Source organism: Artibeus jamaicensis, unplaced genomic scaffold (assembly GCF_021234435.1).
Source record: "Artibeus jamaicensis isolate MK-2021 breed Jamaican fruit bat unplaced genomic scaffold, CSHL_Jam_final scaffold_474, whole genome shotgun sequence".
In the NCBI taxonomy this organism is placed as follows: Eukaryota; Metazoa; Chordata; class Mammalia; order Chiroptera; family Phyllostomidae; genus Artibeus; species Artibeus jamaicensis.
Window position 1 is genome coordinate 45,448,797 of NW_026522046.1, and position 15,017 is coordinate 45,463,813.

Sequence of the window (15,017 nt, forward strand, 5' to 3'; positions counted from 1 at the left end):
AGTTTCTCAAAAGAAAGAGAAGAATCAATAACTGAACTTTAAATACCATCTAACAGTAACCCCTCATTCTATAAACCAGGGGTGTCAAACTCATGTTCACTGGGGGGCCACATCAGCCTCATGGTTGCCTACAAAGGGCTGAATGTAATTCCAGGACTGTATAAATGTAACTACTCCTTAACAGTTAAGCAAGAGCTTGGCGCTGCTGCCAGCTAAAAACAAGGTGCCAGGCCAGATAAAACAAGGTAGAGGTCTGGATTTGGCCCATGGGCCTTGTGTTTGCCACCTGCGGTCTAAACCAAAAACTTTACATTTAGAAAATCAGCACATGAGATAAAGATCCCATAGACAAAAATCAAAGCCCTCCTAAATTATCTTTCAAGAGTACCTATAAATAGTCAATACACCACTCAGATATCAATAAGTCTCTTGGTTTGTTTTCATATGAACATATAAGGTCTGCCCAGTACGTATCCAGCCATGTAATAGGAAAGAGACATTTACTGAAAAAGACACAAGATACAGAAACAATGTACACAGGACAATGAAGCCACAGTCCCCTTCGATATCGGCGCACCTTAGGACCTTAAACAGCTCTCCCAATTGCCATCAGCTGCCCCATTGCATTTTTCTGCATCTCATCAACTGCTTGAAATCTCCTCCCTTTTAAAGGTGATTTTAGTGTTGGGAAAAGCCAGAAGTCACAGGGTGCCAAATGTGGGCTATACAGGGGCTGAGTCACTTGACTGATTTGTTTTGTCAAAAAACTCTGCACAAGACATGATGCACGAGTGGGCACATTTTCATGAGGAAGCTGCCAATCGCCAGTTGCCCATATCTGAGGATTTCTACATCATCCAAATAGTTTCCACAGATGAAGTTCAAGCTTAACTAAGCAAAACTGATGCAGATTTGTTGCTCTACTTGTTCAGTCATTTTGAATGAGACAGCCACACAGTGTACATGCTCACTCAACAGCATCTACTGCCCCCACTGACTAGTACAGTGAAGTCACCATTGTTCACACATGTGTCATGTGCATCCTAGTCCACTCTCCTTGGCTGCCAGGTTACATCGATGTCATGCAAACTGGTCTCGTTGTATCAACAATGGTTGGATTTTTTCTGGACAGACCTTGTATATGTAAATATGAGTGTTTAAAAAATATTTATTTCAGATCATTCTCCACACCATCAACCACAGCATCGACTAACTAAGGCTTCAGGAAAGTATGAAAATCACTCTCTAACCCAAAGCAATTTAATCCATTCCCTAAAAGACTCAATATCAATTTATGTCATTTGGTATGTTTCTGAACTACTCAGAACCCTAACAAGCCCCCATTTAATTCCTAAGGATAAAGGTAAGAAAAGATATAGAAGGGAACAATTTTTTAAAGCAATTTCATTTACACTCTTGCCCATAAATTTTTAATATTTGGGTTAGTACTCCCAAGTTCAAGCTTCTCTTTCTTATCCCCTCCACACCGACAAAGCAATCCCAACCCATCCTGTCTTCCAATCTTCTATAGTAGCAAACAGAGAATTTGCCATGTAATCCAGGACTGAATCCTGGTCTACCTCCTAAACATTCCTCATATAACAAAATTTTGCCATTCTTAAAAAGGGAAAAAATTAAATCCTTGGCACTCTTTATTTTTCTTTTCGACCTGGAAATACAAGGAAACATCTTCTGTCTGGCAACAGATGCTCTGAGATAAAACACCCTAAATTTAAATGTGGTTCTGTTTTTCTTCAATGCTTTTACTTTTTTTTTCTTCTTCAATACTTTTAAAAGCTACTTACTTATATTGTAGAGTTCATTAAAATACCAGTGAGTACTACTTTTAGAATCAGAAATTAAACATCTAAAACGTTTAAGAATAGTTAGTTAACCCACTAAAAATTCCAATCACTGTTACATAAAATATGTATTTTAGAATTCTTAATAAAGAAACTAAGTTTTCTAAACAATTAGTCATTAACTTTTTAAAAATACAGTATTCCAATTACATTTTCTCTCCGACATTGTACAAATACATTTAGAATAAATAACTGCTAACGTCTCACCTGCATTAATGATGCTTTAGATATATAAACAGCTTCTATCCTCTCAATGCATAACAGGCCATTATTATGCGAGTAATAAATCATCCAACATTATCTCAAATGACAACTCACACCATACAATTTTGCATTTTAGGAAGAGATACAATGTAGCTTTAAAATTTTTTTAAATGCTAAGTGGATAAGATGTATTTTCATTTTTTATTTTGAAGCCATCCAACCTTAAAAAAATCTTTTTTAAACTCTGAGAAATCACTTTCGTCAAGTTTATAATTCCCTAATCTATGAAGTGAGGCTTGCCACCATAATGTTTAACTGGACATCTTTTACAAAAGATTAAATACACCCAGTAGAGACCTATTGCCTCCAACTGAGTAACCAGCCTATTGCATTTCCCCCTTCTCAATTATGTCTACTTATAAAAACAGAAGGTAAAATGTTGAACTCTGCACTATAAACAAAGTTTTTTGAATTGTATGTCTGTGGATCAAGTAATTCATGTTTGGGAAATGTTCCTATCCTCATCCCCCCTCCCCTCCTAAACCAAAAACTCACTTAAAACATTATGGCACCCTGGCCAAGTAGTTCAATTGGTAGTTAGAGCATCAACCTCATTCACAAAGGGTGCAGGTTTGATCCCCAGTCAGGGAATACATAATAATCAAACAACGAATGCATAAAGAAAGAGCACAATAAATCGATGTTATCTCTCCTCCCCCACCCCGTCTCTCTCTAAAAATCAATCAATAAATAAAAATTTTTAAGTAATATTAAATACACTTCTGATCCTTCATTCAGGTATCATAGAAATACAAAAATTGACTGATCAAGCCTTTATTTAGATGATGTTATAATTAATGCACACTGCTAAGAAAGAGAGGTTTAAATTAGTTTTAGAGAATTTTAATAACAAACACTTATTTTTATTTTAAAATCATTTTTAATTTTTCAATTACAGCTGACATACAATATTATATTGGCTTCAGTTGTTCACCTCAGAAATTAGACTTCATATAACTAAGTGATCCTGCTGATAAATCTAGCACCCATCGGACACCATACATAGTTACACTACATTAGAATATTAGTGACTCTGTTCTCCATGCTGTACTTCACATCCCTATGACTATTCTCAACAGAAAAACTTTTAAAAGGGGATAAAAATTGGCAGGGAGAGAGGTAGCAGAGTTATTTGATTTCATCTTTCAGGGAGGACAGTCACTATTTTTTAAAATAATAAAACAGAGCTATAAACACATTATTGTATTTAAAGCAATGGAAGTAACCAACAGAAAAATTTAAAAGCTAAATCTTAAATGGGGTTTTACCACTAAGGTGTGAGGAAAGGGAAAACTGATTACACTTCATTTTTTACTTCCGGAATGGATTAAATTTTATTAACATATGCATGAAAATTGAGTAATTAATGTTTAATATAGAAAAAAGTACAATCTAAATTTAACCTGTCCTTTGAGCAATAACCTGAAAAATATGACTATTAGCAGGAAGAAAAAAGACTAGTTGTATGTAACTAGTACATTACAGAAATGCCAAGCATTCAACAACTTTTTTTTCTGCTTTTTTGCATTACTGAAATAAATACTGACATTTTCAAGTGTCTGCTTTTTGAGTACTAGATTCTGTATAGTGTACTTTATGCATGGTGTGTAAAAATGAAAGTTAAACCTATTTGTGCTTTTCTCTAACGTAATCTCTAACACAGATCTTTTTAATAGAAAAATATAGATTTCCATACTTTTTAAAAGAGCAGCATTAACCTTGAGGACATACAAGCTTCAACCAACCTGAAGAGGGAGCACTAGGTAGGAAAAGAGAGAAAAAACACTAGAAAGTAAACTTTTTGCACTTTTGGAGGAGCTGATGATCCACACTACCCAAACCTTAAGCAATAATTTTTTTACATCAGCTTTCTTAGTTTGGGTTTCCTTTTTAAAGTGTCTCCTCAAAGCAAACCAAAATTTATTCAAAAAGTTTTTTAAACAATGGATAAATCTATCCATTTGCTAAAACTCCAAAAACCAAACTCCATCAAATTATTCCTAAAACCAAAACAAATACTTTGTTTCAGGTGAATCTGCAATTCAAATCACTGTCAATAATACACATTCCTCACAACTCATATTTGCTCATTTAAGAACACATGTTCCTTTTCATTACTTTTTAAAGCAGTAATTACTTCCACAGACTTTCCAGAAAAGCTAATACAGATAAGCTTATTGTATCTTACCAAAACCACAGGGTAAATTATTTATGAAACCCTTGGGGATCCCTTTAAAAGAAATATATTACCCAAAATAAAAGAGCGCCACCATCAACAGATTGTTAATGGGTTTATTTTCATTTGTCTAACAAATATTTGAGAGTCAATTATGTTCCGGGCATTACAGGTAAGTAAGATCTAGTCCCTCCGCACAAAAACTTCAACCTCCTGTATAAAATGGTACTACGAGCAAAATTAACACACAAATGCAAACTGGAAAACGTACCAGCAAGAAACACAGCAGGAATGTGATGGTTCGGGGGCAGGAGTCACGCTCCTGAGTCTATATCGTCACTCCATCATTTACTAGCTATGGCCTGGGGCAGGCTACCTAACCTGGGTTAACATCATACCCATCTCAGAGTTATCATCAGGAGAGAATGAGTTAATAAATATGAATCATTCAGAATAGTTCTTGGCAGACAGTAAGGGTTCACTGAAGAACTCTAATAAATTAACTAGAAATAACAAACCGAAGACAAATATCAGCAAAGAATATTAAAAGTAAATTCACAGAAAATATAAATAACATGGGAAACTTTTTCTACTGCACTAATATTCAAATGGAAATTAAAATACTATGTTTTGCCTATCAAATTGGTAAGCATTTTTAAGTACCCAGAATTCTAGAGTATGAGAAAATTCTGATGTATAGCTACTAAGGAATCATAAATTGTACTTTTAAAAGGTATTTGAAAATATGCAGAGAAAGTCTGAAAAATACACAGGTATCTTCTAACTGAACAACTGCAACTTCTAGGAATTGGACGTAAGGCAGTAAATCAAAGATGAGCAAAGACTGCCACAAAGTGTTCACTTAAACATTTTTTTACGACCTAGTTAGCAATGGGGTTAAACAGCAACTGATTTGCAGAGTAATAATTAGACATTAAAAATGATGCCATAAAAGAACATTAATGATAAAGAAATGTTTACATTTCAAAAGACTATAAAAAGTCAGCAAAACATGACCCCCCGTTTCTTAACTAGTGCCCAAAGGGGCCATGTGCACATAAAATAGCAGGCAATACAGAAACTAGAAAACCACGAAAGATTTATGTGAACTTGATTTTTTTTCAAGTGTTCATTTCTCAGCACTAGGACTTCAATGTAACAGTTTCCAGTAAATATGTTGAACTGCAATGAAATGACAGAACAAGGTGAGGTTCAGATATGTGAATGGTGGGTTCTTACTTCTTCCACTCGTTCGTATCTAATCCCACTTGGCAGAGAAGCCCTGGATCAGCCCGACCTTCATGTCAACCATCCTCTTGATCTACCTGGCCACCCACTCCTCTTCAAAGGTGGATGGGATGGGGCCAAACATCTCTTTTCCCAGATCAAAATGAGAGCAGTGAAGCCGATGAAAAACAGGGCAGCACCCACAACTGTCTTCCACTCACTCATTGGTGATCCTGTTCATTTCAGCAAAGCTCTCTTGAACTTAATTCGATACAATTCAACTTTTCCATCAGTCAATAGACCGCTCCAGAGGTTCTTCTCTTTCAAGACTTTCTGGCTGGCAGAAAGGTTCTTGACATGGGCCACAGCAGGTAAGGAAGGGATAGTCACGTGGATCAACATAACTGGGGAGGGCAAAGTCCTCACTCTTCTCAGCACTCCCATGTGCTCACACACTGAGGTGGAAACTGCTCGCTCGCCAATTAGGCTAAATACTCTGGTAGTCAACATTCTGCAGCAGCTGCCTCTGTGCCCACCCACAGCCCACTGTGCCAGCCAGACTGCCCTCTACACCCTGGCTGCTCGCAATCAGGTGAGAGAGAGAGGCAAGGCCCAACTTGAATTATTTTTAATTAAAAATATATAAACTGCCCGGCTGATGTAGCTCAGTAGATTGAGCACAGGCTGTGGACCAAAGGGTTGCTAGTTCAATTCCGAGTCAGGGCAAATACCTGGGTTGCAGGCCAGGTCCCCAGTGGAGGCCACAAGAGAGGCAACCACAAATTGACATTTCTCTCCCTCCCTTCCCCTCCCTCTCTCTAAAAATAAATAAAATCTTAAAAAATATATATATATATACATACATATACATACATACATACATACACACATATAAACTGGACTGTGGTGGTGACAGCTGCATAACTCTAAATTCACTAAAAACACAAACACTCAAAAAATGCATAAATTTTATGCTCTGTAAATTGTTTTAAATATTCGCACACAGGGTACTTATTAAAAAGGTGAGGGGTAGGAAAAAGTCCCCACCCTCAGAGAACAAATAACCATATTATGTTTTATTTTAATGGGCAAGAAGGAGAGCTTAAGTATTTCAGATGTCTTCCCACAATAAATTTACATAACCGCAACAAATTATTTTTCTACTATATTCATGTAAAACTGGATGCTATGTAATCATGTCAAGCACATCAGTATCCAAAAAACCAAAATGTTAACTTTTTGGCTAACTTGATTCCCAGAAAAACTATTTACTTCTGTCACACTTTTCCCTACCTACCCTGCTCCTGAAATGCCTTTCTGAATAATTCCAGTAAGTAAAAAATCAGCACAATTACAATGTATAATAAAAGTCTTTTAACAAAAATTTTAAATCACGTAAAGTTAGCTATGACTTCGAAATGACTGCTTGAAGTCTGATATTCAGGCAGGCAGAAGAAATAAAAATCGAGACTTTAATGTGTAATTTCGGAAGACAAGTCAATTTCTCAGTTAGAAAATGCAAGCCCCAAATATGTACAAATAGTAGGGTAACAAATGGGAGGGAAACATAATAATAAAAATAGAGCACGTCACTAGGCATGTGTGATATGCACACTCTGCACGGCATGTATTATAAGCTGTTGTTGCCAGAGTATACTCTGTACTTCTTATTCCCCGTGTGAATAAAGTTTGGAGCTTTGTTTTTTGTTCTCATGGTTACCACAACCCCTTTGACTTCCCCTCCCAGGGAATATCAATGCAGTTTAACCAGTAAGTTCTCTCCCTCCCTTTCCTCTTCTCCAAGCATCTCATTTGAAGAAATACATCTTTTTACTTCCTGTAGTAACTATGAATCAGCAACTTTATTCCACTTTTAATTTTTTATTTCTAATGTATCTTCATTGCAGAGAACATAACCATTACATACTCCACTCACTCATAACTATCACACGGTCTCAGTTCTCTAAGTTTTCTATCTAACATTCCCCTACATCAATGCCACTGCAGTCAGTCCCTGGTTGCCAAAGTTTATTGTCTAGTGGAGTCCTGAAAAAGTGACTCAAAGAAAAAATACTCCACAAATCCATAATCATCTTCATAAAATTCTGTCCGTCTTCATACTTTGTTCAACTTAGCTGGATGTAAAATTTCTGGCTCTCGTTTGTCTTCCCTGAGTGTAGCAGAAGTTACTCCACTGCATCTGGCAGAAAACAATGCTGTCAGAATCACATAATCTACTATCCTTTACCTTAAGAATTACTTGGGTTCTTTGCTCGATACCTTAAGAATCTTCCTTTATTTATGGTCCAGTAATTTTTGAGCATTGTCTACATGTTGGTCATTTCAGGATCGACTTATCCAAGTCCACAACATGCCTTTTCCAAATGTAGTGCATTGTTTTTAATTTCAAGAAACTTACTTGAGTTATAATTATTAGTATTTACTAAATTTTCATTGCTTTTGTTCTTCAGGGATTCATATTATTTGTATGTTGAAGCTTCTTTGCCTGTTTTTATTAATTGCCACTTTCTCTAGAATGTTTACTTTTCAATTCTTTTTGTTAGCTTTTTCTCCTATTCATCTTTGTTTCACTAAAGAAATTTCCTATTGTTTTTTCACTCTCATGTTCCTTCTAGTTCAGGTTTCACTTTTTAATGACTGTTTTCCTTTTATTTCCCGTTCTTGAGATATCACATTTCTAAGATTTCCTCATTTGGATTCATGATGTTTTTGTTGAAATTTTCTAAATTTCTTTGGGTCTGTTTTGAAATATCAGGGTATAGCTTTCACGTGTTTTATAGACATTTTTCTCTTGACCTGCTTTCACGGCCTGAATGAACATTATTCTGTTCCTTATTCCTTTCTTCTTACAAAAACTCTGTGGGAATTTGACTGTGATTCTTGCTTACTGCTCATTTTTGTGTAAAATAAGAAACTTCTGGGGAACCAGAGCAGCTTTTCCGGCCGCAGTGAGAGTCCGCTTGTTTTCATGCAGGATCCTGCAACAGAGCTCCAGAACACTGTGCTTCCACCTTCCTCACTTCACCTGGCCGTTTCTCCTCCGCCCTCACTGTCTCCAAAGGGCTTCCTTTGAATTCTCTTCCAGCAGTGTCTCCTTAGGGGGTAAGGGGGACTTAACAGGGATGGGTGCTTCAACTGGTTAGTTCTGAAAATTCACAAGGACCAGATAAGCTCAACCCCACAGAAACCACTGTGAGCTAGGAGTATCCTGGGAACTCAAAACTGTCTCGGTTTCAGTTGGCTGTTCTCAGACTTGCTTCCCACCTTTTAGGGGGTTTTCCTTGGCCTTTTTGAGGTCCCTTCCTGTTTTAAGGCCCACCTGAAGACACTCCACTGCTTCTTTCTGCATCCTTTGGTAAAATGTTGACACCGCAAAGTTACTGGAGATTTGCCTCCGCCTAGCTGTATGAGGGTTGTGGGGATATGGGTTACCCAATTTTGCAGAAGGTATCCAGGAGTTTTCTAGTTTTGCTGTCCATCGATTACTGTCTGTTTTTAGAGAAAACACTGGAGATTTAAAAAGTATAACCTACCCTACTGGTATGACTCAGTAAATTGAACACAGGCCTGCAAAACAAAAGGTCCCTGGTTTGATTCCCAGTGGGGGCACATGCCTGGGTTGCAGGTCCCTAGTGGGGGGACCCAAGAGAGGCAAGCACACACTGAAGTTTCTCTCCCTCTCCTCCCTCCCTTTCCCTCTCTCTAATAATAAGAAATAGACAGACAGACAGATAGATAGATAGAGAGATAGAGAGTATGCCCTGCTGTCATCTTCCCCAAACTAAAACATTCTTTGGGGGTGCATTTAGTAGGACCCCTAAAATCTAAACTAATGAATATGAATCTATTTGTTTTCCCCTGGGTTTTGAATAAAGGCACTAAGATCTAAGAAATTGAACTTTCTAATGTTGTTCACTCTAGGTTTCCCATCGTCTTTTCTGCAAATACCACATGTTCTCTTACATGAGATACATGATATAATCATAATTGCTTCCACTTAGAAATTAGACATGTAAATAATAAAAATATAAAACATGTAAACAGCCCAGGCCGATGTGGCTCAGTTGGTTAGGTGTCATCCAACAAACTCAAACTGTAGCCAGTTAATTACGGTCAGGGAACACGCCTGGGTTGCGGGTTTGGTCCCAGGTCACTGTGTGTACAAATGGCAGCCAGTCAATGTTTCTCTTTCTCCCTCCCTTTCCCTCTCTAAAATCAAAAATTAAAACTAAAATCTGAAAAATATATATAAAAACCTTTTTTTTTAAAATTTTATTTATTTATCTTTAGAAGGGAAGGGAAGGAGAGAGGGAGAGAAACATCAATGCCTGGTTGCCTCTTGTGTGTCCCCTGCTGGGAACTGGCCTGCAACTCAGGCATGTGCTGCCCTGACTGGGAATCGAACCACAATACTCTGGTTCGCAGGCCCACGCTCAATCTACTGAGCTACACCAGCCAGGGCTGTAAAACACATTTTAAAAAGGAAAATAAAAAATGAGGAACTCTTAAAACCGCCTGAAATAATTTATAAAGCAAACACTGTGATTTTTAGGAATTACTAGGATAGCAAAAACTGTTCCTTTTGCAAGTGTTCATTAAAAACATTCCACATCGCAGGAAGCCTGCTACACAGACACAGGACACACAAAAAGGATAAGCCACTAACTCCCTGACCTTGAGACTCCAACTAGTTGGAGTAAAAAACTGGTAGGCAACATTTGCAAACTCCATAAAGCGTGAACTGAAAATCGTTTGCTAGGAAGAAAGAATTCTGGGGGGAGAATACAGAGACTATCAGATTTGTCACTTACTTCATGCACTTGTGAATCACTTGAACTTTTCCCTCTACATTGTCATTTTTGTACTTTCTAAAACAGGAGATTCTTCTTTTGAATTAGAGATTTTTTTAACTGTAAAACTCAATGCTCACAAAGATATATTAAAAGACACACATTCATGTAATGTTAGTGAGTATAAACTAGTACTTATTAATTACCAAAAATCTTTCTGAAAAGTTGAATTAAGGACCTTAAAACATTTTCAAACCCTATGACCCAATACGTATACTCCTAGGAATCAATCACAAAAAATAACTTATCATACAACCAAACATTTATGCACAAATGTTAGTACCTTTAATAAGTAAAAAGGGCCCTCACAGGTGTGGCTTGGTGGGTTGAGCACCAGCCTGCAAACTGAAAGGTTACCAGGTCGATTCCCAGGCAGGGCGCATGCCCAAGTTGTGGCCATGCAAGGGACAGATGGATGGTTCTCTTGCACATCAATGTTTCTCTTCTTCTCTTTTTCCCTCCCTTCTCCTCTCTCTAGAAAATAATAAACCTTTTAAAAACTAAAGAAAAGAGAATAGTAAAAAAAAATCTATATCTTATAAGAGTTATCTAAACTAGGAAATTATTATACAATGTAACAGTCTCAAATCGGCACACTTTAAAATAAATTTCTGAAGTAATTCACCCTCAAAACATTCTAGTTCTGAATGCTCTAGATTTGCTCCAAGTTCAAAGTCACAGTAGAGCACAACAATTAGTAACTTTTTGATAACATAGGGAAATGTTTATAATATAATGATGGGCAATATAAGAGAAGATACAGGCAATATAAAAAAATTCCATCTAAGTATACCAACCTGAATGAATATTCAGGATGATCTCAATTATCATAAATAGCATAAAAAAAAAAACTAGAAGAGAACACGCTACACTATAGTGGGCAGTAGAACTTCAGAAATATTTCCTTCTACTTATCTGTTTTTATATTTCCAAAGTTTTCAGTGATTGTGCATGAATAAACAGAAAAGTGAAAACCTTAAAGCAAAAATAAATCCCTGAATTTAACATTCATCAAAAATAATAAATTCATTGAATTATTAAGAGAATAATCAGACCTGCTTGGGGTTAAAAAAATGAATGAGGAATAAGGGAGGAGAAGTACAGAAAAAGAGCAGACACCCAGCACACACTGTGAAGAGCAATCTCTGAAGGGCAAAAACTGGCACTACGTACCAAAATACGAAAATGCACTAATGCTTTGATTCCACCAACGCACCCTGCATGCACATGGAATTAAAGAAATTGTTATTGTTGTTGTTTTTAATTTACAGATCTGGCTTCTAATTGTTCTGTAATAAAAAGCCACATTCCTGTGATTACTGAAGTATGAAAACTCACATTTTAAAATGAGTTAGAGAATTTAAAACTAAAAAGTGCCACATCAAACGGTTTTAAGTAAATTCTTATGTATAAGAAATATAATGACAACATAAACAAATCAGCACAATTTAAAATAAATTTCTAAGGCTATTCATCCTCAAAGAGTTACAGTTCTTTATGTGCTACAACCACTTCAAGTTTTAAAGTGACTAACCTATCACTATTGTTGAAAAGCATTTTTAGTTGTTAAAGAAGTCCATGTCAACAACAACAAAAAGAACTGTATCACCTGCTATATCCATCAGCTTTTCTCAAATAATGTTCCATTAAATGTTAGTGGGTATAAGTACAAAATAATGGGGGGGGCCCTTTATCAAGTACATTTTAAAAATGCAAGAGCCTTTATGTTAATATGCACAGTAATCTCTGAGGCAGTACATCTTCCAAATTTAATCTCAGAAGTGATTCTACATCCTAAATAAACAATTTGGTTACCTCTTAATTCAAAGGCATAAAGAGGGGCTGCCTGAATTCCCAGGATGATGATGAACAGAATGGGGTCACTTATCACTAACAGGGATAAATGAGAGACAGGGAGGTGTGAGCAGGAGAGACACCCAGGGGCAGTGACATGAGTCGGGAATTATGGAGAGAAGAGTTGGACACAAAGTTAGATTTTGACAGCCTCGAAGTATCAATGCCAGGCGAAGCCATTACTGTGATTGCTATGAAACAGAGAGTGTTTTCTGTTTTTCTTAGATGCCTTGAATTCAATAGATGTCTTAAAATTTTTCCATAAACATCCACTGCATCATTTGTTTACACATGTGCCCCCTCCTCCAACTGAAATGTATTCCATGATTCCTAAGCACAAGGATCCTTATGGGCAGAGTATCTGTTATAGTACCTGGTACAAAGCGAATGTCAGTCAATTAACTGATTTGTCACAAATGATTTTTCTTCTAATATTTTTTAAAATCCAATTTTACCTATTTATATTCCAATTATATATTAAAAAATGCTGAAAGACTCTCAAATTAAGTACAGGAATACCCCTATATACATGTACTAGAGGCATATCCAAGTCTGGCTTGGTGTTCAGTGAAACTCTGTTACTAAGATTTGGCTTTTGTAAGATCAGTCAGTGCTGACTTCCGTGTCCCTCCCAGCACCCCTGAGCCTGCACCCAATCAATGAAACGGTCGGTGAATGAGGTATGGTCACATCTAACCCATATACAGTCAGGGCCATGCCGGCCCGTGGGAAGGGGAGCATCCTCTTCTGAAAAATTTTAAAGACTACAAAGCCAAGTCAGAGAGACCAGATTGTATCATAAATCAAATCTTTGTAGATTTTTTTGTGTGTTCTAGCTTTATAAACTGTATTTACTTTTTAGACATTTCATTCATCCATAAGCCTTTTATGAGACATGGCTTTCTGGAAACTCTTCCTATCTTATAAAAACAAAAAATAAACAGCAAACTTAGCCACCTCAAATCTCACGAGGAAAATCTCCGAAATTGTTAATAGTTATGAATAAATCCATGAGACACGCCCAACACACTCCGCTCCTCTACCAGCCTGAGAGTGAGCACCTACTTAGCAGAGCCGTGGTGCAGCCGCGCCCAGGGGCCATGTGGGAGCAGACAGTGCTAAGACTGCTCCTGCACCAAAAGGTCAAACTCACAAAGTGTGACAACAAAATTTTCATAAGATTCTAAATTTTCTCTGTAAAGCCTCCTGGCTATTTCTGTCTGATAGTAATAGTCAGCCTCAGTACCCTGTCTATCTAATCAGCCGCCAATGCTCCTCCAGGGTATTCAGCTGAACGCATCCGTGTGCGCCTCAGAGCAGGATTACGATTATGGAGATGATCCCTCAATCGCTATTCACTTAAAAAAGGATTACATCATACTCTTTTAAGTCCCACATGAATGTAAAATATTATATGCTCTATAATTTAATTGCAAATATATTCCTATTTCTTCATACAAAAGGGTACACCTGAGATTTTTTTAAATCACACTCTTAAAAAAAATGTTAGTTTTCTTTTTCGATAACATAGATCGCCAAAACCAAAAACCACTGGCAAAAACTTTAATCCTATACCAATAATGTAATGAAATAACTTCAGGATTTATGTAATTACTCCTTTTCTGGTTAAAGACCACATTTTCAAACATATCAAATATCTCTGACAATGTCACAAATACAAGCCACCTGGTTTAACAAAATGCCTCACAATTGGCCTGACTTAAGAAGATACAAGTTTAACAGTTAGTAACACTTGATTCATCAGCTCTACTACCTTCTCAAGAGTCTGAACACAGCCACACATGGATTATAGCCTCTGTTTTTTCATGTAGGATTAAGAGCACCTCAATCAAAAATATTCTTTCAAAAATAACTTCATACCGCTTCTCCTGTATAATCCAAATGACAAAGGATGAAAAGGAAGGAAGGAGGAAACAACAGAGAGGGAGGAGAAAGACAAGGAACAATACAAAGCAAAATCCCAGACCATATTTTTTAAAAGAACCATACATATAGGTGTAACAGCCTTAATTCAGTTTCAGATACACTCCTGTGTCTACTCCAAGACTTGCTCTAGTCTAACAGGAATCTGAGGAAACCTGCATTCAACCATAAAGGGAGGTATTTCATTTATTTTCAACAGAAATATTTCAGTTCTCAAAGTATCAGTCAACCACCCACTTTTTAAAAGGTCAAGTACTTGCAATTACTAAACTGTATTTGCATTAGTACCACTATAAGTTATTCCCAAAGTTAAATACATTTCCCAGCTATCTTTGCATCACTGATCTAAATAATTCTCCCCACTGATGCTGTTTATCAGAAAGCTCTCCCATTCAAAATACACCACATTCTCTTAGACAGCCATAGTTTTACTGTAGTTTAAAACTTGAGTCACCTGTATGCATCGTCTTCTTTCAAGTCTCATATCATCCTGATGGGGTGGGGGAAGGGAGGGAAGAGTCCAGCAGCAAAACTATAACACTGTGTGAAGAAAAACAGATTATGATAAGAGATAAGGATGCAAGACAATTATTCCTAATTGAGGAACATCTAATGTAACTATATCCCCAAAACATAAAAATAAAATTAACTCAAAGTCATTACTAACATTTATTTAAACTTACTTGAAAATAATTTTCATTAATGAGAATTGACTAGATATAAAGTATTCGGCTGTCAAGGAGAAAAACATTTGGAAATCTGCCTACTACCAATGAAAACTTCACACATTTCTAGGTATGAAATAAAACAGTCAATATT

General features: G+C 36.7%; 1 protein-coding gene and 1 pseudogene across 6 annotated transcripts in view; both read right to left on the bottom strand.

Annotated features, from left to right (window-relative positions):
* DYRK1A (dual specificity tyrosine phosphorylation regulated kinase 1A) overlaps window positions 1–15,017 on the bottom strand; it is a 179,940-nt gene that overhangs the window by 70,909 nt on the left and 94,014 nt on the right. For 5 of the 6 annotated variants that reach the window (XM_037127136.2, XM_053657723.1, XM_037127138.2 and 2 more), the window contains exon 2: window positions 14,653–14,738. The exons of the other annotated variant lie outside the window; for it this stretch is intronic. In XM_037127136.2, coding sequence (XP_036983031.2) covers window positions 14,653–14,662 — 10 coding nt within the window. In that variant the 5' untranslated portion in view covers window positions 14,663–14,738. The remainder of the gene's footprint in view (window positions 1–14,652; window positions 14,739–15,017) is intronic. 6 annotated transcript variants of the gene reach the window in all.
* On the bottom strand, window positions 2,932–11,182 carry LOC119035710 (cytochrome c oxidase subunit 4 isoform 1, mitochondrial-like; annotated as a pseudogene).